Source organism: Mesoplodon bidens (genome assembly GCF_964165515.1).
Source record: "Mesoplodon bidens genome assembly, chromosome: 16".
NCBI lineage: Eukaryota > Metazoa > Chordata > Mammalia > Artiodactyla > Ziphiidae > Mesoplodon > Mesoplodon bidens.
The window spans coordinates 31,363,688-31,388,423 of record NC_138173.1 but is presented as its reverse complement, the minus strand read 5'-3'; the positions used below and the strand labels follow the sequence as shown (position 1 = coordinate 31,388,423).

At 34.4% G+C, this 24,736-nt stretch overlaps 1 protein-coding gene across 1 annotated transcript in view; it reads left to right on the top strand.

Moving 5' to 3' along the window:
* Positions 1-24,736, top strand: part of MMP16 (matrix metallopeptidase 16) — a 347,840-nt gene that overhangs the window by 124,183 nt on the left and 198,921 nt on the right. Inside the window, exon 2 of the mRNA XM_081258113.1 lies at positions 21,584-21,732. Within this exon, the coding sequence (XP_081114239.1) occupies positions 21,584-21,732 (149 nt within the window). The remainder of the gene's footprint in view (positions 1-21,583; positions 21,733-24,736) is intronic.

Here is a 24,736-nt window from a genome sequence, read left to right as displayed (position 1 = left end):
GTGTGTAAGTAACACTTGATCCATTAGAAGAACTATCCATGGATTGTAAAATGAAGGAAAGGCAGCAAGTTGTATAGATAAATGCAATTAGGGACATGTCCTCAGAGGAACAGATGATAAACTATCATTGATGCCTGTTGCAGATTTTAAACTAGTGTCTTAAAAGTATTGTAAACATAAATTACAAGACATGGCAGGAGGCGAGAGGAATCCAGCAATTAGAAAACAGAATTTATGGTAGAGAGTGGATACGGCTCCTACTTAAGAGGAGGAGATCCCACAGAGGCTCATGAGATGTTCATCAGTAATGGCACATGGTAGCAAATGAATGATTTTATTTGTTTTGTGGTTTCTTCTTAATGGGTGTAGACATCACAGATATTTTTGTCAAGAAATATATCTGTTACCTAAAGTTGTCATGTATTCTTCAGATATTTTCAGAATATAATTATGTTATATAAATAATTATAACATGTACAAATGTGTTTTTTTATCTATTATTGTTGAACTATAATATTTTGTGCTATACCCTGTGCTAAGCAATCTTGTAGGGATTTTTTTTTTATTTAACCCACACCACAATCCTATGAATTAGTGATAGTATTATCTCCATTACAGATGTACAAACTGAGACTTACAAAGGCCATTTACTTTGCTTAAGATCATAAGTTGTAGGTATCTGATCCAGGCTTGAACCTGTGTCCTACAGACTCAAAGACTATGCCCATACCTACAACATACTGTTACTTATCAGTGATGACTTAAGTGCCCAATGAGCTGCATGCAAACTAAATGCTATGAGAGGCTAGAGAGGGAGATAAGGAAAGATAAGGACTTCAAAGAAGATGGGGACTCGATCAGTCAAGGCACTTCGCTATATGCAGGTAAATAGTGGTATGGGGCTAGTATAAACATAGGCAGAGCCTGGGAAACACGTTCTATGGCCCATAGATAGACCAGTTTGGATAATATCCAGGGAATATATAGGTTTTTAGACAGAATTGAGTTTGCAGAAGTAGATATGTATGAACTTTTAGAGTTTATTAAATGCAAGGATACATTTTAAACCAGTATAGGAAATAAATGATAGCAATCATACTGTCTTTAACAGGAAAGTTAAAAAAAGAAAACAATATTTTAGGATAACTAATCTTTCAGTACTAAGTAGGATAAATCAAAATGGAAAGAAATGGAGCCGGGAAACGAATTAGGCAATTAGGAAGTGTCACATTATTAAGCCTGACCTAGGGAAGTGACCTTGAAGATTGAAAGGGGACAGAGGAGCCTTTTTATAATAACTTTAAAATGCTTTCAAAATTGTGTTTAAATACTATTACCATTACCCAGTGAGGTTTAGGAGCCCTATCCATGTACCCCTATAGTGTCCATACAAGATTCTATCAGAATATCTGCTTGTTTCTCTGATGATTCAACTATGAAGCTCCTTGATGGCAAACAGTTTGCTATTTCTTTCTATTCTAGGGCCTAGCATTCTGTTCAAAAAAAAAAAAAAAAAGTGAATATGCACCAAGCTTAAATAGGATAGGAATAATAATAATAATACCTGTAACATACTTTACAGCTCGCAGAGTTGTGTCTACCTTTGAAAGATATCATGAACTCATCTACTTACCCATCTCCGCAGCTACTGCCAGAATTGCATTTACTAACTGCTCCACTTGCACGTATATTCCCTTTAATTCATTGCCTATACAGCAGCCAGAATGATATTTTTCTAGTACAGATTTTATTGTATCACTTAAAGGCTTAAAACCATTTTCTGCTTTCAAATTAAAACCCTACAAGTTGTTGCATGATCTTGTCATATAACTCTCTTTTCTAGATCCATTCCCTCTCAACCAGAGTAGCTTTCTGTCAGTTTCTTGAAAACTCAGAGCTCTGTCATGATGCTCGTTATCTATTGCAATGAAACAACCTGCCCCAAAACTTAGTGGTTTAAAACAACAACATTGATTTTGCCCACGAATCTGTAATTTGGGCAAGGCTCAGCAAAGGGAGCTTGTCTCTGAGAGTACTACTCACATGTTAAGAGCTGGAATCACCTGAAAGCATGTTATTCACTTGTTTGACAATTGATGTTAATTGGCTGAGGCTTTAGATGAGGCTGTCAGTGGTAACACCTATATGTGGCTTTTACATGTGGCTTGTTCCCAGGGTAAGCCTCCCAAAAGAGAGAGAACCAGGCAGAAGCTGTATCACCTTTTCTAACATAGCCTCAAAAGTTGGGCAGCATCATATCCATCATACTCTGTTAATCAAAAGCAAGTACAAGGACTAACCCATAACCAAGTGGAGGGGAATTTAGACTCCTTTTGATGGGACAAATGTCAAAAAATTTTATATCTTTTAAAACCACTACCCATAGCTCTGGGCATTTGTACTTGCCTATCTGTCACCTTAAAAGAACTTCTCTTTCTTTTCTTTTCTAACTTTTATACTTCAAGTTTCAGTTGAACTATCAGCTTACTACATGTTCCTTCTTATCCTCTACATCTAAATTAGGTCCTTTAGACTTCCACAACACTCCATGTTCTTTTAAAGTACTCATTACCATCTGAAATGACATATTTACTTAATACTTGTATTGCCAGTCATCAGTCTGTCAGTTCCATAAAACCAAATATTACTCATGTGTTATTCACTGATATGACTGAAAAGCCTAGTCAAGAACCTGTACATTATAGTTTTTCAGTAAATATTTGTTTATTAATGTACAATGGAAGAGGTTTGCTTATTTTTAAGACCCTTATTCTTTAGAGGAACTTGGAATAGGGCTTCTTACCCTTGAGAAACTTCATTTAACTTATTAACAATAAAGCATATGTATTTTTAGTATACAGGTAACCTTATTTTGAAAAAAAATGTTCTTAATGTCACAAAGCACTCAACCTTTTAATCTTCTTAGTTATAGTAAATGTTAAACTCTTTCAGCCCTCAATGCTATGCTATTCCCCTAAAAAAACAAAACAAAAAACAAACAAACAAAAAAAACAAGTTTTACATTTCCAAGAACAATATAACCTCAGGGGCAAAGGATGTTTCAAGATTTTGAAGCACAAGATTGTCCCGGGAGAAAGAAAGCTGTTTTGCAAGAGCACCCAGTACTGAAAATGGAATACATGTGTTTTTGTTGTTTTTTAAGTATTATTTCACTGTTCCCTGTATCATCTGGAGTTATATCAGGAGAATCTATCTTCATTAACTCACCTCCCTGCATCAAATTAACTTTATGTTTAGTGCTTCCAAAAGTACAATATATGGATGGATTGGCAATATGAAACCTCTTTTCTTACCATTTGGCAGAGATCAGAAAGAGATGGGAGACAACTCTCTTTTGCCTTCAGAGGACTATGCTGTTTTGAAGAGAAACTTTTACTTTTAGAGAATTTAATTTTACTTTCAAACTTTTCCTTTGAGAGAATCATAATAATTTCTAGCCTTCTGAGGGCTGTTCACACTTTCTCTTTGGTAACTGATAGCATATGGGTTCTGATGGACAGATAGGTAATGTTTATATGTGATTATCATTTGTTTTTGTTTGTGTTTTGTTTTTTACAGTGAAATGGCCCATCTTCCCACTGATGGGATTCAGCTGTGTGAAACAAGACAGTTGATTTGTGACCTAGAATGACCTGTGTAGCTCATCCTTAATCTTATAAAGGCTAGGTTTGCCAAAGACTCGCTCTTCTTGCCTTTTTGTCAGTTGTTAAGATCCAGAGCCATTTTATATCCACACTGAGACTTGTATTCCTGGATATCACCTACCTGCTCTGAGGTTGCCCTGAGCAAGTTGATTAACACTTATCAATCTATTTGCTCACCTGTAAGGTGAAGATAATAATATCAACCTCACAAGCTTGAATAGCCTAATATAGTAGAGAAATTAACACAGTGCCTGAATTAATAAATGTTAGTGTTTGGTGTGTTGTTTACACTGAATATCAGTGTTTTCCTAATAGCAATTTTCAAGTAGTAAAAAGAAGTCCCCATTGATGTTTATCTCCAGGTATGGGGAGGGAAGGTAGAATCTGAACAGCCAAAGAAAAACCTAAAACAGCTGTGTTCTTTTCCAACAGTGACCCAAGTTGTCACTCATATTTTACCTTGTTCTGTATTTCCTAGAGCTTATCTAGAGGTGCCTGGATGTTACTAACTTTTGCTATGAATCTCATAAACTGAGGTTTGTTATTATGTTTGAGGCACTTAATGTGAGTTTGAGGACTCTCATTTGGGACCTAGTTGTGTGTGTCAGGGTGGGGAGTGGATGAATAATTGGGTAGTTAATTCAATGAGCAGGAAACAGCAAACAGCAAAAGACCATTTGTAAGGTTTCAATTGTGATATCAATTGGGCATTAATGTATGGGTTCCTCACTTAGATATCCTCATAATTCTATTACCCAGAAATACCAGAGCTCAGAAAATACCAGAAACTGTTTTAGGTGTTGTGCCTATCCTGTTAAATGAGAACAGAAAGATAAAGAACAAACATATAAAAAAGAAAGCTCCCATGTAGCAATTATGATAAATGCAGTGAAAGACTTAAATGGGATGCTACATGGTGTTGGTAGTAGTGGTAAAGTGGAGTCAGGGAAGATTTCTATGAAGAAGTCTAATTTGAACTAAATTTATAAATATGAAGAAAAATGTATTTTTGTATTTCATACATAGGAAAAATAAATGGAGTGCCCTAAGGCAGAAAATAATTTAGCTTGCTACAGGAACAGGAAAAAAAAAAAAAAAAAAAGACCATGTTCTTGAAATGTTAAGAGAAGGTACTAGGAAAATAAGTTAAAGGGATGTGTATTCACTCCCTCTTTCGAGAGCACCAAACCACAACTAACTGCTGAACAATCATCAACAGAAAGACACTGGAATTCACCAAAAAAGATACCCTACATTAACAGACAAAGGAGAAGCTGCAATGAGATGCTGGGAGGGGCACAATCATGATAAAATCAAATCCCATAACCACTGGTTTGGTGACTCACAAACTGGAGTACAATTATACCATGGAAGTTCACCCACTGGAGTGAAGGTTCTGAGGCTCAGGTCAGGCTTCCAAACCTGGGGATCTGGCAATGGGAGGAGAGAATTGGATTTTGAAGGCCAGTGGGATTTGATTGCAGGACTTTGACAGGACTAGGGGAAACAGAGACTTCACGCTTGGAGGGCACACACAAAGTAGTGTGCAAACAAGGACCAAAAGGGAAGGTGCAGTGACCCCATAAGAGGGTGAACCAGAGCTACCTGTTAGTGTCAGAGGGTCTCCTGCAGAGGCAGGGGACAGTTGTGGCTCACCACGGAAAAAGGACACTGGCAGCAGAAGTTCTGGGAAGTACTCATTGACATGACGCCCCCTAGAGTCCACCATTAGCCCTACCAAAGAGCCTGTAGGCTCAATTGCTGCATTGTCTCAGGCCAAACAACCAACAGGGAGGGAACACAGCCCCATCCATCAGCAGACAAGTGGATTAAAGTTTTAATAAGTTCTGCCCACAGAGCAACACCTAGCTCTACCCACAACTAGTCCCTCCCATTAGGAAGCTTGCACAAGCCTCTTAGATAACCTAATCCACCTGAGGGCAGATAGCAGAAGCAAGAAGGACTACAGTCCTTCAGCCTGTGGAACAAAAAACACATTCAAAGAAAGACAGACAAGATGAAAAGGCAGAGGACTATGTCCCAGATGAAGTAATGAGATAAAACCCCAGAAAAACAACTAAATGAAGTGGAGATAGGCAACATTCCAGAAAATGAATTCAGAGTAATCATAGTGAAGATGATCCAGGACCGTGGAAAAATAATGGAGGCAAAGATCGAGAGGATGCAAGAAATGATTAACAAAGACTTAGAAGAATTAAAGAACAAACAAATAGAGATGAACAATACAGTAACTGAAACGAAAAATACACTAGAAGGAATCAATAGCAGAATAACTGATGCAGAAGAACAGATAAGTGATCTGGAAGACAGAATGCTGGAACTCACTGCTATGGAAAAGAAAGGAAAAAAGAATGAAAAGAGATGAAGACAACCTAAGAGATCTCTGGGACAACATTAAACACACCAACATTCGCATTATAAGGATCCCAGAAGGAGAAGAGAGAAAAGAGCCAAGAAAATATTTGAAAAGATTATAGTCGAAAACTTCCTGCACATGGGAAAGAAAATAGTCACCCAATTCCAGGAAGTGCACAGAGTCCCATACAGGATAAACCCAAGGAGAAAAACACCAAGACACATAGTAAACAAATTAACAAAAAATAAAGACCAAGAAAATTATTGAAAGCAACAAGGGAAAAACAACAAATAACATACAAGGGAACTCCCATAAGGTTAACAGCTGATTTCTCCACAGAAACTTTGCAAGCCAGAAGGGAGTGGTAAGATAAAGTGATGAAAGGGAAGAACCTACAACCAAGAATACTCTACCCAGCAAGGATCTCATTCAGATTCAATGGAGAAATAAAATGCTTTACAGACAAGCAAAAGTTAAGAGAATTCAGCACCACCAAACAAGCTCTACAACAAATGCTGAAGGAACTCTAAGCGGTTAACACAAGAGAAGAAAAGGACCTACAGTAACAAACCCAAAACATTTAAGAAAATGGTAATAGGGACATGTATATCGATAATTACTTTAAATGTGAATGGATGAAATGCTCCAACCAAAAGGCACAGACTGGCTGAATGGATAAAAAACGAAGAACCATATATATGCTTTCTACAAGAGACCCACTTCAGACCTAGGGACACATACAGACCAAAAGTGAGGGCATTGAAAAAGATATTTCATGCAAATGGAAATCAGAAGAAAGCTAGAGTAACAATACTCATATCAGATAAAATATACTTTAAAATAAAGAATGTTAAAAGAGACAAGAAAGGACACTACATAATGATCATGGGATCAGACCAAGAAGAAGATATAACAATGATAAATATATATGCAACCAAAAAAGGAGCACCTCAATACATAAAACAAATGCTAAGAGGTGTAAAAGGGGAAATCAACAGTAACACAATAATGGGGGGAATTTAAAACCTCACTTAAACCAATGAACAGATCATCCAGACAGAAGATTAATAAGAAAACACAAGCTTTAATTGACACAATAAACCAGATAGATTTAATTGATATTTATGGGACATTCTATCAAAAAACAGCAGATTACAATATCTTCTCAAGTGCACAGTGAACATTCTCCAGGACAGATCACATCTTGGGTCACAAATCAAGCCTCAGTAAATTTAAGAAAATTGAAATTGTATCAAGCATCTTTTCTGACCACAATGCTATGAGATTAGAAATAAATTACAGAGAAAAAAAGTAAAAAACACAAACACCTGGAGGCTAAACAATACGTTACTAAATAACCAAGAGGTCACTGAGAAATTAAACAGGAAATAAAAAATATCTTGAGACAAATGGCAATGAAAACATGATGATCCAAAACCTATGAGATGCAGCAAAAGCAGTTCAAAGAGGGAAGTTTATAGCAATACATTCCTACCTCAATAAGCAGGAAAAATTTCAAATAAACAATCTAACCTTACACCTAAAGGAACCATAGAAAGAAGAACAAACAAAACCCAAAGTTAGTAGAAGGAAAGAAATCATAAAGATCAGAGCAGAAATAAATGAAATAGAAACAAAGAAAACAATAGCAAAGATCAATAAAACTAAAAGCTGGTTCTTTGGGAAGATAAACAAAATTGATAAACCTTTAACCAGACTCATCAAGTAAAAGAGGGAGAGGAATCAAATTAAAAAAAAAAGAAATTAAAAAGGAGAATTTACAACAGACACTGCAGAAATACAAACCATCCTAAGAGACTACTACAAGAAATTCTATGCCAATAAAATGGACAACATCGAAGAAATGGACAAATTCTTAGAAAGGTATAACCTTCCAAGACTGAACCAGGAAGAAATAGAAAATATGAACAGACCAATCACAGTAATGAAATTGAAACGGTAATTAAAATTATTCAAACAAACAAAAGCCCAGGACTAGATGGCTTCACAGGCAAATTCAATCAAACATTTAGAGAAGAGCTAACACCTATCCTTCTCAAACTATTCCAAAAAATTGCAGAGGAAGGAACACTCCCAAACACATTCTATGAGGTCATCATCAGCCTGATACCAAAACCAAAGATACTACAAAAAAAAAAATTACACACCAATATCACTGATGAATATAGATGCAAAAATCCTCAACAAAATACTAGCAAACAGAATGCAGCAACACATTAAATGGATCATACACCATGATCCAGTGGGATTTATCCCAGGGATGCAAGGATTCTTCAATATATGCAAATCAATCAATGTGATACAACGTACTAACAAACTGAAGAATAAAAACCATATGATCAACTCAATAGATACAAAAAAAGCTTTTGACAAAATTCAACACTCATTTAGGATAAAAACTCTCCATAAATGGCCGTAGAGGGAAACTATCTCAACATAATAAAGGTCATGTATGACAAACCCACAGCAAACATCATTCTCAAAGGTGAAAAACTGAAAGCATTTCCTCTAAGATAAGCAACAAAACAAGGATGTGCACTCTTGCCACTATTATTCAACATAGTTTTATAAGTTTTACCTATGGCAGTCAGAGAAGAAAAATAAATGTAGTATGAATTGGAAAAGTAGAAGGAAAACTGTCACTGTTTGCAGATGACATGATACTATACATAGAGAATCCTCAAGATGCCACCAGAAAACTACTAGAGCTAATCAATGAATTTGGTAAAGTTTCAGGATACAGAATTAATGCACAAAAATCTCTTGCATTCCTATACACTTACAATAAAAGATCAGAAAGAGAAATTCAGGAAATAATCCCATTCACCATTGCAACAAAAAGAATAAAATACCTTAGAATAAACCTACTTAAGGAGGTAAAAGACCAGTACTCAGAAAACTATAAGGCACTGAGGAAAAATATAAAGGATGACAAAAGCAGATGGAGAGATATACAATGTTCTAGGATTGGAAGAATCAATATTGTGAAAATGACTATATTACCCAAAGTGATCTACATAACCAGTGCAATCCCTATCAAGTTACCAATGGCATTTTTTACAGAACTAGAACAAAAATCTTAAAATTTGTATGGAGACACACTAGACCCCAAATAGCCAAAGCAATCTTGAGAAGAAAAAAAAAAAAAAAAAAAACTGTGCTGGAGGAATCAGACTCCCTGACTTCAGACTATACTACAAAGGTACAGTATTCAAGACAATATGGTACTGGCACTAAAACAGAAATATAGATCAATGGAGCATGATAGAAAACTCAGAGATAAACCCATGCATCTATGGTCAACTAATCTATGACAAAAGGAAGGATATACAATGGGGAAAAGACAATCTCTTCAATAAGTGGTGCTGGGAAAACTGGTTAGCTATATGTGAAAGAATGAAATTAGAACACTCCCTATCACCATATACAAAAATAAACTTTAAATGGATTAAACACCTAATGTAAGACTAGACACTATAAAACTCTTAGAGGAAAACATAGGAAGAACACTCTTTGATATAAATCACAGAAAGACTGTTTTTGACCCACCTTCTAGAGTAATGGAAATAAAAACAAAAATAAACAAATGGGACCTAATGAAACTTAAAAGCTTTTGCAAAGCAAAAGAAACTATAAACAAGATGGAATGACACCCCTCAGAATGGGAGAAAATATTTTCCAACATATCAAAGGACAACAGATTAATCTCCAAAATATATAAACAGATCATGCATATTAATATCAAAAAAAAGCAACCTAATCAAAGAATGGGCATGAGACCTAAATAAACATTTCTCCAAAGAGACATACAGATGGCCAAGAGGCACATGAAAATCTGCTCAACATCACTAATTATTAGAGAAATGCAAATTAAAACTACAATGAGGTATCACCTCACACCTGTTAGAATGGGCATCATCAGAAAATCTACAAACAACAAATGCTGGAGAGGGTGTGGAGAAAAGGGAACCCTCTTGCACTGTTGGTGGGAATGTAAACTGATACAACCACTATGGAGAACAGTATGTAGGTTCCTTAAAAATCTAAAAATAGAATTACCATATGACCCAGCAATCCCACTACTGGACAGAGAAACCATAATTGAAAAAGACACATGCACCCCAATGTTCATTGCTGCATTACTTACAATAGCTAGGTCATGGAAATAACCTAAAGTCCCATCAACAAATGAATGGATAAAGAAGATGTGGTACATATATACAGTGGAATATTACGCAGCCATAAAAAGGAATGAAATTAGGTCATTTGTAGAGATGTGGATGGATCTAAAGACTGTCATACAGAGTGAAGTAATTCAGAAATAGAAAAACAAATATCGTATATTAATGCATATATGTGGAACCTAGAAAAATGGTACTGATGAAACAGTTTGCAAGGCAGAAATAGAGGCACAGATGTACAGCACAAATGCATCGACACCAAGGTGGGGAAGTGGAGGGTTCGATGAATTGGGAGATTGTGATTGAACTATATACACTAATATGTATAAAATAGATAACTAATAAGAACCTCCTGTATAGCACAGGGAACTCCACTTTGCTGTACAGTAGCAACTAACACAGCATGGTAAAACCACTACACCCCAATAAAATATATATATATATATATATATATATATATATATATATATATATATATATTAGAAATATCATAAAAGAATAAAAGACTAAGAGATAAGTTTTGTGTCTGATACATAACAAGCTCAATAAATATTAATTTCCCTTTAGCTCCACTAGTTCCAAAAAAGAAAAGAAAAGTTAAAGGGCTAACCATGACTGTGCATGTACTCGTAGGCCACAGTAAGAAGTTTGAATTTTATATTCAGTTGGTGGGTAACTCCTAAAGGTTTATAATCAAATGAATAATATAGGTTGATCTACTTAAAAAGACAGCTCATGCCACTTCACACACATTAGGGTTACTATTATAAAAACAATAATAAACAGAAAATAAAAAGTGTTGGAGAAGATGTGGAGAAATAGAACCCCTTGTGCATTACTGGTGGGAATGTAAAGTAGTGAAGTTTCTGAGGAAAATAGTATGAGAATTCCTCAAAAAATTTTACTTAGAATTGCCATATAATCCAGTAATTCCACTTCTAGATATAACCCCAAAAAACTGAAAGCTGTCGGGGCTTCCCTGGTGGCGCAGTGGTTGAGGGTCCGCCTGCCGATGCAGGGGACGCGGGTTCGTGCCTGGGTCTGGGAAGATCCCACATGCCGCGGAGCGGCTGGGTCCGTGGGCCCGTGGGCCGTGGCCGCTGGGCCTGCGCTTCCAGAGCCTGTGCTCCGCAACGGGAGAGGCCACAACAGTGAGAGGCCTGCGTACCGCAAAAAAAAACAAACAAAACAAAACAAAAAAAAACAAAACTGAAAGCTGTGACTAAAATAGATATTTGTACACCAGTGTTTATAACAGTATTATTTATAATATCCAAAAGATGGACACAACACAAATGTTCATCAATGGATCAATGGATACATAAAATGTGGTATATACATTCAATGCAATAGTATTCAGCTTTAAAAATTACATTTGTAATATCACATGTTGTAACACAGATGAACGTTGAAAACATCCTAAATGAAATAAGCCAGACACAGAAGGACAAATACTGTATGTACCAGTAATGCGAGGTACATAGAGTAGTCAAATTCATAGACAGAAAGTAGAACAGTGGTTACCAAGGAATGGTAGAAGAGGAGGATGGGGAGTTATTATTTAATGGATACAGAATTTCAGTTTTTAATTATGAAATAGCTCTGGGGATGGACGGTGGTGATGGGTGCTTAACAATGTACTTAATGCCACCAAATTTTACTGTTGAAAATGGTTAAAACGGTAAATTTTAAGTTACATATATTTTATTGTAGTTAAACAAAAAACACTTCATATTAGTTGGGGAAGGAGAGAGAATAGTAGCAATATGTAAAGCACAGAGGCCAGTTGGAGAATCTTGTAATTTCTGGTGGGTGCCCCGGACAAAGGAGTGACAGCAGAAATAAGAGTTTCTATTCAATGTAAAATTGGAGCTAAGGCATGATGATGGATTGAGTATGAATGGTGAGAAAAAGGAGAATTAAGGATGATTCCTATATTTTTGTGTTAAACAGCAGTGTGATAGCAGAGTCTGTGCATTAGGGTGAGGTCAGGATTAAAGGGTTAAATTGGTGTGCCATCAACATGTATATGGGATTTGAAGGATTAATTTTAGAAGAGATAGCCGAGGAAACTGCAGATACAGTTGACTAGAAACACTGAGACTTATTGTAGTCTTATTATTGTAGAAAGTGCTGGGAAGTAATTAATGGAGTGAGAAGAAAGGATAATTCTCTGGCAAAGATGGTTGTAGTGTTTTTTTAAACTACAAAACAGAAATGGCCATAAGTATTCTGGCATGGAAATAAGAATATTAGTTGAGCTAGGCAAATTGGACAGTGCAAGGCTGTTTGCATTGTCAATTAGAGAAGCCCTCAGAAGTAGGAGCTAGTGTTATATCCAGAACATAGGCAACAACAGCTCCTTTCATGATGTAAAATGGAACGTTTTGTTTGTGTAAAAACTACAAAAACTCACAGTTATTGTAGATATGTTTTCAGATGGTCTGCCTTCTCATTTTGAAATGTGAATAGTGTCTCCTAGCATTTCCTAGGATATAGATAGGCAGCTGGGTCTCTTCCATGTCTAAGAGGCAGCCTTGAAGAACAAAGTCGACCTTGGGTGTAGTCAGATCTCTATTTGAATACTGATTACTCCTCTCGTATTGGTGTGTCCCTGGGTAAGTTATTTAATCTTTCTGGGATTTTATTCTGTCACTTATAAAATAGAGATAATAGAGATAATAATGCTTAACTTGCAGAATTGCTAAAAGATAATGCATGTAAATTGCCTAGTACCTAGTGGACAGTAAAGGACTGGCAACAGTTATTATTATTATGGAGGTCTGTTGGGGGTGGAACTGAAATATCAGTGTGACCAAAAAATGCACTCTATACAACAAAGTAACAAAGGCATACTTGGAGACCAAATTATGAATGTCTTGGAAGTTATTCTAGGGAGTTTACTCTACAGGACTTCAGTAGCTTCAATAGTGCCTGATAGAAAGGAAAAGCTTGGGAATTGTCACAGCCAGAATATATTATATAGATATTGATAGATTGTGTTCTCATCCCTTAGGGAGAGTAAGTAATTATGTCATGGAGAGAATTTAAGGAATTAGCTTCACTTTAAAACAGAATAGCTTCTTTCTATCAGATCATTGATCTCTGCATTTTCTATTGCATTCCTCCATCAGTCATTTTTTTTTAACTTTCACAATCTTATTTACCATTATATCTTTGAACTGACTAACTAAACATTATATATGTTAAAAAACATACTCAAAATGGAAATAGTAAGATAAGTTAAGGATGACAAAATTAAATAATGATCTTTGTATTTTACATAATGATTTCATTTATATTGTTTTGCTCTTATTAGAACTATTTTTTCATGGAGAGTTCTATGGCTGACTATGCTTCATTATTTTGAAAATATTGATTTAATACTATAAAATATGGCATTTTCAAGATTTGTTTATTTCTTTTTTTATTTGAGTATAGTCAACTTACAATATTATATTAGTTTCAGGTGTACAACATAATGATTCAATATTTTTATAGATTATACACCATATAAAGTTATTATAAAATATTTACTAAATTCCTTGTACTGTACATTACATCCTTGCAACTTATTTTTTTATACATATATCAATTGTTTGTACCTCTTAATCTCCTTCACCAATCTTGCTCCTCCCCCTATTCCTCTCCTCTCTGGTAGCCACTAGTTTGTTCTCTGTATCTATGAGTCTGTTTCTGTTTTGCTATATTTGTTCATTTGTCTTTATTTTTGGATTCCACATATAAGTGAAAATATGCAGTATTTGTCTTTCTCTGTCTGCCTTACTTCACTAAGCATAAGATCCATATATTTGTAGTCTTCTTAAAAATTGCCATGGACAAAAAGATACCTCATAAAGATATGTAAATGCAACAGAAAATCTATGTCATTAGATAACTACAAGTCACTAGGCTCATTCTATAATCTTATTCATCAGTTATGCAAAGGTTTTTCGGAAAAATTCAGGTGGTAAATTCTCATCTTCCCTCATGTCTATCAATTGTTCTTAAAAACAAATCGAAAGGTGTTGCATTCTCATATTTTTACCAAATGGACTTACAACCTACTGAAATTATTCTTTTGGCAGGTTATTTTACAGGTGGAAAATTCTGTTTCTGGAATTTTAAAGTAGGAAATTCTGAGGCAGTTTTAATAGGTGATGTATTTATATCTATTCAGTACAAATTCATGTGATAATGGAAACACTTCCAAACATGCATCTTTAAAACAATACTCTCTATGTGGGACATATTTCTTTCAAAAGCATTTTTTTTCTCCTAATTGCTAAAACATCACTTTTATCTTGATGGGACAGATATGTTCTTTTTATTCATACTCCCAATGTAGCTATTGAGTAGTATATTGCAGTTGACCTTTGAACAACACATGTTTGAGCTGTGCAGGTCTGCTTACATGCAAAGTTTTCAATAAATGTATTGGAAAAATTTTTAGCAATTTACGGCAATTTGAAAAAACCTTGCAGATGAACAACATAGCCTACAAATACCGGAAAAAAAATAAGCAAAAGGCATGTCACAAATGTATAAAATATATGTAAATATACACATACTTACAAATTATGTTATTCAACTGTTTATGTTGTCCGTAAGCCTTCTGGTCAACAGTAGGCTATTAGTAGTTACATTTGGGGGGAGTTAAAAGTTATACTCAGATTTTTGACTGTGTAGGGGGTCACCTCCCCAACCCCCACATTGTTCAAAAGTCAACTTTATTTGCAACCTCTTGTCTTTACAGAAAAGGACAGTACTTTTGTGTCTTTGTAAAAGAAATGCAAAATTTATGTAAGTGTGACAACTTTTTAAGTACTTTGCCCTGAGATAAGCAGGAAACATCTATGTGGTACAAAATATTTTCTTGGTCATTCTCCATCACATCACAAGGCATTATAAAATTTCTTCCTTTTAAAATGACTAATCCATAAATCCATTTAAAAATAGCCGTATTTCACGATGTGCTGGAATTGAGCTAACTATTGAAGGTGACACACTAAACCTGTTTGTACTGTGGAACTCCAGCTCCTCCCTCAGGACACCTGCTTGAACACAGGTGATGAAGGTATGAAGTCTGTCCAAGTGAGGGAGCCAGAATCAATCTGTGCATTAAATAAAAGTGAAGTTTATTTTTTCTTATTTTATAGATAGGAGAGTTCATGCATAAATGTGTGGATGTGTGTATTAAATACAATGCTCTGGTATTTTGTGCCTAAGTTTCAAAGACATTTTGTACCTCTACCTCGAAGAAGCTAAATCTGCACCCCACCCCCACCCCAGCCCAATAAAGACAAGTTCAGTCCATCATCTAAATGACTTAGGCTCAAGTAATGTCTTTTAGAAAATTCACAGTAAAGACAGGTAAGGAGACAATGTATCGCAGTACTCTAACTTTCCAGCACAATAACTAACATATAATGGAATCCCATTAAGGGCTGTTGTCTTTTTGTTTGTTTGTTTATTTGTTTGTTTCAATCACTAGAGTTCAGCCATTACTGTTTGAGGGCCTTCACTCCCACAGTTGCTAAATACAAAGTACAATTCACTTTTTTTTTAAGCATCTTTATTGGAGTATAATTGCTTTACAATGTTGTGTTAGTTTCTGCTGTATAACAAAGTGATTCAGCTATACGTATACATATATCACCATAACCCCTCCATCTTGCGTCTTCACTTTTATGCAGAATGATAAAAGTCTCCTTAACCTTTACATCCTAAGTTTTTAGTTTCTATCATAAATTAGAGAATCTCATGTTAAGGTGAAAAATATGGTCATGATGATCATTATAACTTTTACTAATGACCCCAGCTATTTTCCACCTTTTTGTCCAGTTGACAGTGTCTCTTGATTGGTAAGATGCTCAGTGGAGTATATTTTGGTCCTTCCACTGTTTCATTTTCATTTAAGAAGCCATTTAAGTGACAGTATAATTCTAAAGAAATTGCATACTGTATATGAAATTTCAAACACTGATTCATTCATGGTGGGGATGGGATGGTGATTTAGAGTTCCTTTAGATTTTTGAATGAACAGAAAGGCTAATTTTTGCCTCATTAACTTATCCTATGAATTTTCAATTTGACCAATTCTGAATGACTGCTCCCACATACGTTTTTTGGTTAATAGGTAGCTATAATTCATATTTATAGCCACTTTTCAGACTAGACAATTTAGGTCCTAAATTCTGCCACTCTTTACAACCAGTGAATATATGGAATGTCAGTGAAAAATGTCCTCAAGCTTTTGCTAACTTTGCTGATGGTACCACAAAATAAGGGATGATCAGGTTTTAGTTGTTTATTTTGTTTAATAACAGAATTTTACAAGTATGTTTAGAAGTTTCATATTGAAAATGGAAAATAACTTGATAACAATGAGAACTCAACTATTAAAATGCATTCTTCCAGTTGCATTTTCTTAAGAAACTCAGTTAATTATATCAGAATAGATTTAAATATTTTTGTTAGTAAATATGTTCAATTTAACATGAAGCCAATAATTTTTAAAATGTATGTCCCAATATAATAAAAATGCATAATTATATAAATGGAAGTGATTGTTATCATAAAAATATACTTATCACCCGTTTCTTTGTTCTTCCATACTGAGTACTATCATTTGTATCATATAATCACTGGGTATATGAAACTTGCATTTGGTCTTACCAAACATTAGCTGAAATGGAACTGTGCCTGAAATAACTGGCTCAGTCACAAATAGGAATGTGGACTGGTAAAGTGATTTTTCAGGTTAAATAAAATTCCAAACCCTACTTCCCTTTTCTTCCTCTCCAATAATTTCTATAATATCTAAAATACATCCCTTCATGCCCTAATAAATTTATTACTTTAATCATTTAATTTTTTTTCAGGGGGAAGGATGTCTGTGCTTCATTTCATTGTGTTCTCTCATTTAAATGTGTTGGGTCCTGTCAGTGAGGGAGATTTAGGGTTTTTGCCTTTGTGATTCACTTGAGTAAGTGAGTAGTAATATCTTAATTTTATATTAAGGTACTGATAAACTTATTAGCCTCAACAGCAGGAAGAAAATTTACTTCTCTTGATTTCAGTACTGGCCTGAGAGATTAAATAAGGATATATATTCTAAAAATGTTCTGCTTACATTTTCCATTAGGCATAAGAACTATTAATGTCTCCTCCTTGTTGTTATTGCTGTTGAAAGCCATATTTCAGGATACCACCCTGATATATGGATATGGATAGCTAAGTCAATTAATAGAGGTTTCACTATATGGTTACATGAAATGTTTGCGACAAGGACACTTTCTTGATGAGTTTACTGAAATTGTGTGTGCCTGTTACTCCTTAGTTATTATTTATTATTTATTATTATTTATTATCATTAGACTCTAGTAAAGGCAATATCTATTAGCACAGAATTTAATATTTAAGTGTTTGCCTTTTATTGCCTGATATATCTTCTTGCTCTGCAAGAGAAAATAACTCTTCTGGTTTTTCCTCCATTTACGTAATCACTAAGTGTAGGAAATTAGTTTTGTCCACAAGACAACAAGGTATTTAAATACATTATTAACACAGAGAATGTAATTCAAGGTTAGATTTTGTTGCACCATTTGAGGTTCTGTAGTTGCCTGTTTTAGTGATAATGAGATGGGCTGAATCCTAGACAGTAAAAGGAGTCAAGTTTTCCCTCAAAGAAAACTTTTTGCCTCCTAATATTTTTTCTGTGCTCTCAAATGCACATCAATCCAGTGAGCAAAATAAAACAAAGCAAAGAAAACAAAATAAAGACTAATTTGCCAATTTTTTTTTACATTTCTCCTTTTTGTTTTGGGACTTGGGGAATTTTCAAGAAATATGTGATTCTGTAGTTTCTCTTTCATCACAATTCTGACTACCTAAATCTCACCTGCATTTTCAGTCTTGCCCATTCCAAGGACAAATCTTAACTTCAGTAGGAACAATTTCAAGAACTCAGAACAATTATTAAGCATAAAATAATAATATGACTTACTGAGCAAGAATTATGCTGGTGGCTTTATATATTCTCAAGCCTCACATGGACCCTACACATTCAATATCATTTCCCCCAAATGCACACATAAAGAAAATTTTCCTTAATCATCCATTATGTGCATTTGAAAACATTGAAAAAACATCAAGGCACAAAATAGGGATATATTTCATACAACAGTGTATGAGGATGGATGTCTATGGCATAGTCTTTAAGGGATAAGGTGTACCTTCAAATTTTACTTTGTAGATTTAATTTTTTATCAAATAAGATATTATAATTTAGTAGAAAACAAAAAAGTTATAAAGAAAGGTTTCTTCTATGTCACTTCTATCATATCCCAATTTCCCAAACTTCTTATTGTTCACTACTATAGAATGATGGAATGCTAAGCCACCTATCTTGCTCTGTTTGTAAAACAAACGTTTTATTCTACAGAGTAGAATAAGGTTGCTTATACCAGAGACTCCTATACTTCTTTGATGATTTTGAGCCAGTGTTTATTCCTGATCTTCACTTTTTGAACCTGATCTTAATTCATTGGAAACTTAAATGTCAGTGTTTACAAAGCACTATGAATTTCGGCCAGAGTGGTTTTCTACCCTTGATGCTGAGTGTACAGTACGACTTGCATTTGGCTAGTTTTACATCACCATGTTGACCAAATTATTCTCATACAAAGAGCATTAGCATCTTATTATTTAGAGCTGTTTGGTACAGACTTTTTCCTATCTTACCAAAAATGATTGAACGCTCAGAATTCTGTGGTCTCAACAACGTAAATGAAATAATAGAAAACAAAAGCAAACTCAAGAGAGGATATCCCCTTGGTGATTAAAAAATTATTTAAGTAGATATTTGTTTTCATCTGTATTTTATACATTGGATATTATATATATATAGAAGCACTGAAGATAAAATTACTACTTGAAAGCATTGTAGGTATAGTCACTTTCTTTTTACATTGACCTAGAGTAAGGTTGTCTACAACAGGCTTTGCTTCAATAAGAAATGTTATTGAGGGCTTGCTGATTTCATACTCTAATGTGACACCAATATAGCCATGTTTGATCTTCCACTGTTTTGTTGAAAGATGCATTACAAATTTTAATTGAGAATTATTCCTGATCAATTATTGATGATGTCAGAAAAGATTTCTTGATTAACAAAGAACAATGTTATGAAGAATGGACAACTCAAAGTGACCCATAATCTTATTGACATTGATTTGTTGGCCAAGAAACAGACTTTGATCATAAAATGGGAGATCCCTTAGCCTTTCTGATATTTTACAATTAAAAATAGTTATTCACTTCTTATTCATTTGGAAGAACAGCCTTTCATGATGAATGACATAATATAAAAAAGAATTTGGAGAAAAATCACCATTTATTTTTTATGTAATTCTAACTTATTTGTTTGAAAGGCTAAGGTATAAATCAAATACATATTTTTAGATCATGCTATTTTTTCATTATGCACTTAAAATTCATATATTTTATAGTCTTTATTTGTATGCAAATCATAGGGCTTATTAACAATTTTTTCTTTGCTGTTCTCACAAACATGATTGACAGTAGCTTAGCACCCTTGAGTAACCTAACAACAAGATTCCTTACTCTATAGCAAGTGAGAAATGGATGCAAACAAAGTGTTATGGGAAAAAAAAGAGTTCAGTTTCAGAATATTTGTGCATGTATACTATTAAAAATCACGATGAAATCTAATATGGGTGAAATTGGTTGACAATAGGTATTGAATTTGCTAGTAAATAATATATTGCCAGTGAAATTTTGTCTCCTTCATTCAGGAAAAAAAAAAAAAAAGGTCTATTTCAGACTGTACCACTTTTGACTAGGTTACTGAATATATGTCTTCCCTAGCAGCCTATTCATTATAGATTAGATGAGGAGAGTGTCTGGGCATGTTTTCACTATGTGGTAGATGAGTTTACTAGGTGGAATTTCAACAGTAAACCTTCCTGACAATGATGCATTTGCTAATCCCTTAAATAGTTTTAGAATAAATGTTTTATCTTATTTTCAAGGGGTTGTGCTGCACTTTTGGGGGGTCAATTTCTTAGAAATACCACAAAAGGTTCCACCTGTGTTTTACATGTTAAGAAGCTGATATATTTAATATCTGTTTCTACTGGGAGAAAGCTACAACTTCACAGGATCATTATATGACAAATAGACTCAAGTGGGAGGGGAAACACATACTGGTGAATACCTTCCATTAAATAGCACAGCTTTTATTCTGTGCCAAAGGCAGAATTACCTGGCCTTTCTCAATTTGACAGGTAGTTCACTGCACTTCAAGAAATTTTAGAGCCTTATGAAAGATTGAAGTAAGGGACAGCAGGATGGGATATGAGCTGGACATATGATTGTGCATTTAAAATGAATGCATAGAATTGTAAAACTAGAAAACATCCACTCTCTGGTAGAGATCCTCCCCAGATAACCCAAGTTTTGGTTATTTTTTAAATCTAACCTTAAATGACTCTGATTTTGACTGTAATCACGACTGGGTGTGAGCTCAACATCAATATCTTCCTCTCACTATCCTCCCAAATATCTCTTCGCTAGCGAAGACCAGAATTAAAATCATGATATCCTTAAGGAGAGGGCCAAATATTCTCAACTAAATAGTCTGATTTTATCTGTATGTGAAAAGTTTGGTCACTTACATGATTTGGTTTGAAGTGAATCACTGTAAATAAATGAAAGTGTATCCTTTACATGAGAAACTGTTCCCTGTCCTTGAAGATATCTAGCTACAATTGGATAGACCAGTTGCATAGAATTCATACCCCAAATGTCATTATAGAATAATCGGTCTACATGTGATGATGCTACTAGTAACAGCTGTAGTCAGTGGTTATTTATTCAGGAAAATGACATTTCAGATGTGGCATATGCACATTAACTTCCCCTTTCAACATAGATGTCTCAGTGGGGTCATATTGTTGAAAAAATATCTTCATTTTGGGAAGTTGAGTTCCTAGAGGGCAGGGATGATCTTATTTGTGATTTTATCCAGTATTTACTATAGTACTCTATACAGTGTAATCTTGAGACAAATGATTAATCTTTTTCTTTACAATTAGAGTTTGTGTGTATGTTAGAAAGATCTGTAACAACCACTGAAATTATACTAAAATAACCTAAACTACATAATATGTGTTAAAAAGAGACAAAATTAAATAATATATGCCCTTAGAAGAGGAAATAAAGTTTAAAAATCAACTATAGACAGAAATTAATTACCATAAAATTATTGTTAAATTGTGAAGTTGATCTAAAAGGAGGTGTACTTGTTATTGCAGGTTTGGTTACAGAAGTACGGCTACCTTCCACCGACTGACCCCAGAATGTCGGTGCTGCGCTCTGCAGAGACCATGCAGTCTGCTTTAGTTGCGATGCAGCAGTTCTACGGCATTAACATGACAGGAAAAGTGGACCGAAACACAATTGAGTAAGTAATGGCATCTGCACTCTTTCTTTCTCAGCTCTTGAACCAAACTAAGTGGTCTGAAAATCCCTTAGTGAACTCCACCAACCACAAATGGAATGATTTGTCTCATGAACGTTTCTTTGGAACTTAACCTATGTTAAATCCACTCCCCTGAGATTTCATAAAAAATTAAAACACAAAATTAAGTTTATTCACCTGGACTTTAGGAATACATTTTCAAAATAGGAAAGAAAATACCAACAATGGGAGTCAAAGTAGATGTACAGCTGAAGCCACTACTGGAAGAGTGGTGATCAGTGATGTGCTGGAGCTGGATTGTATGGCTGGAGGGAGTAGTGTGTGCACATCTCTTTCCCTAAATGATATCACAGCAGTAGCTTGAAATTGGCCAAAGTCAAAATATTGAAACCGAGGAAAATAGGAAACTGCAAATCAGGGCTCTGTTTTTGAGGGGGAGGGAATCAGAGAGCCAGTTAATAGCTTACTATCTTTCTGCTAGTGACAATTCTCATACTAGTTAAATCAAGGGAAGAGTTTTCACTGAAAAGTCTGTGCTTTCAATCTTTTAGTAACAAAGGGCATATTTCTACTCTTGAATTATATTTGCTATTTTATTTATTGTTTTATCAATCATTTGTTCATTTATTTATTCAACGAGTCACTCTTTACTGGGCATTTTATCTGTGAAAGAGGCATATGCAGATTCAAAAGACATAGTCTCTTCTTCAAAGGAACTTCAAGTTAACTGTATAGCTAGACACAGTCATAAATTGTTTTACCACAAATACACTATGAAACAGCATTATTGTTTCTAGACAGCAAAGGAGGAAATTATTAATTCTTTTAGTGCAGGGACGAATTATTTGTGTTCATTGAGTCTTTGATACTCATAAGTAAATCTACTTCAGCATTTATAATGATCAACACACATTAAACCTACACAATAGGGAAGATAAGAATACATTTTTCTCTCTACTTTTCCAAGTAGAAAACTGAAAGTCAAAGGCTAGTTGAAGTCCAGATTAGCTTCAGAGTCCAGATTTTTTGACACTTACTTGGGGAAGTTTCCACTATACCATGCTGTGTACCTTTGAGAAAGGACACATTTTTCTTAAATACCTAAAGTGCCTGGACTCAGGCGTATATAATTTATTCTTACATGTTAAATTAATTTAATATATAATTTTAAAATTGTATTTTGCCTTCTAATACTTAAAGTATGATGTTAGTCATACTATTTCTATTTCATCAAAACAGAAAAAAACATAAAACAATGGCTTGAAGATTAAACAGTTTTCAAGCAGTTTGAAAAAATAAATTAGGATAAGGAGGGTGGGAAGGAGGGAGATGCATGAGGGAAGAGATATGGGGACATATGTATACGTATAACTGATTTTCTTTGTTGTAAAGCAGAAACTAACACACCATTGTAAAGTAATTATACTCCAATAAAGATGTCAAAAATTAAATAAATAAATACATTACCTCTCCTAACATTTTTAATATATACTTAAATATTGAATTTGACTTGAGTCTGTGAAAACAGAATGAAGAATTAATATAATGCATTCTGTGAGAATGAGAAACCTGTTATTAATATTGGGAATACAATTTTGATATTTTGGATCTACTTCCCTGTAATCATTGCAATTCTCTCTTAATAGTATACTATCAAAAGTTCATTTTAAGTCATAACATACCTCTTATCCAAGATAAATATAGTGTTAAATTAATAAGCAAAACCTCCAGCAAGCCCTGTGTTTCGTTGCTGTGTACAATACAGAACTCCATTTATATTACACTCTTTATCCCAACAATTTAAAAAGTGCTCTGGACAAGCTTTCTTGTTCCCTAACACAGAGCTGATACCTTCTAATTCACTTTTTTGGAAATTATGACACAGTTTTTAAAAATACAATAAATGGTGACTTGGGAAACAAATTATTTTAATATGTTTATTACTAGATACTAAAATTGAGAGAGTGGAGCCCTATACAAGCTGTCATTTGGGTTTCCCCCCACTTTTGAAAGCCCCTGCTAATCATTGAAAAGACTCAGGATGGGTAAGTTTGATTCCCTAAAATAGCTAGAAAAAGGTCTTTATCAGGAGATAATGGAAGATGAACATGTGCAGGATTTATTTGGACCATTCACGTGGAAAAGGGTCTGAACAGCAGTATGAAGTAAAAAATGCAGAGGTGCAGAGAAAGACACGGATCCATTCCTGGCACACAGTGTCTCAGATTCCAGACCAAGAGAAAGGAATGTGTCAGTGTGTAGGTGTTAAAGTAACATTTCTGTGAGCTATAGCATTATAAAGAAAAGATCAACTAAATAAGCAGCCTTAAATTTAAAACCAACCAGTTTTTCTGCTTGCTTTTTTTTTCTTTAAAAGAGTTTTGTTCTAACTCAGTTATTTTGAAATTAAAAACTTATCTTTCTCTTTAAAGAGAGTGTTACACTTGGTAGCTATTTCTAGGTGAACCCATTAAAGCCTTGTTGAATCCTCATCCTTTCCCTTCCTAGACTGTGATGCCTCCTCTGTCCTCTGTGTCATTCTCATTGTCACTCATACTAGAAACCCTGCTTCATATTAGAAGCAGCTTCATTTGCTTCCTGTCTGTTTTTTCCACTGATGTATCCCCAGTCTTGGGGTATTGTTGCTCAGGGTACTCAGTTCAAATTATGTACCATTTTTGTAAGTATAATCCCTATAATCATGCTACTTAAGCAATTTTCTGTGCTTCTGTAATATTAAATGAATGTGTGGTAACAATCCATGCTGAAATTGCATTCTATTATTTTACATAGTCAAATTATAATGTATAAATTTTTTCATCTAAGTCTTATTACATAAAATATGTAGTAAAATGAGAGACCTAGAATTATTCATCAGTATTAAAATAATGTCTTAGGATTCATTTTCAGATGCCATAAACATTTATCTAATTTTAGAGTCTTGTTGAAATCAATTGTTTTTAAATTAAGTAATTATATTCTTTTT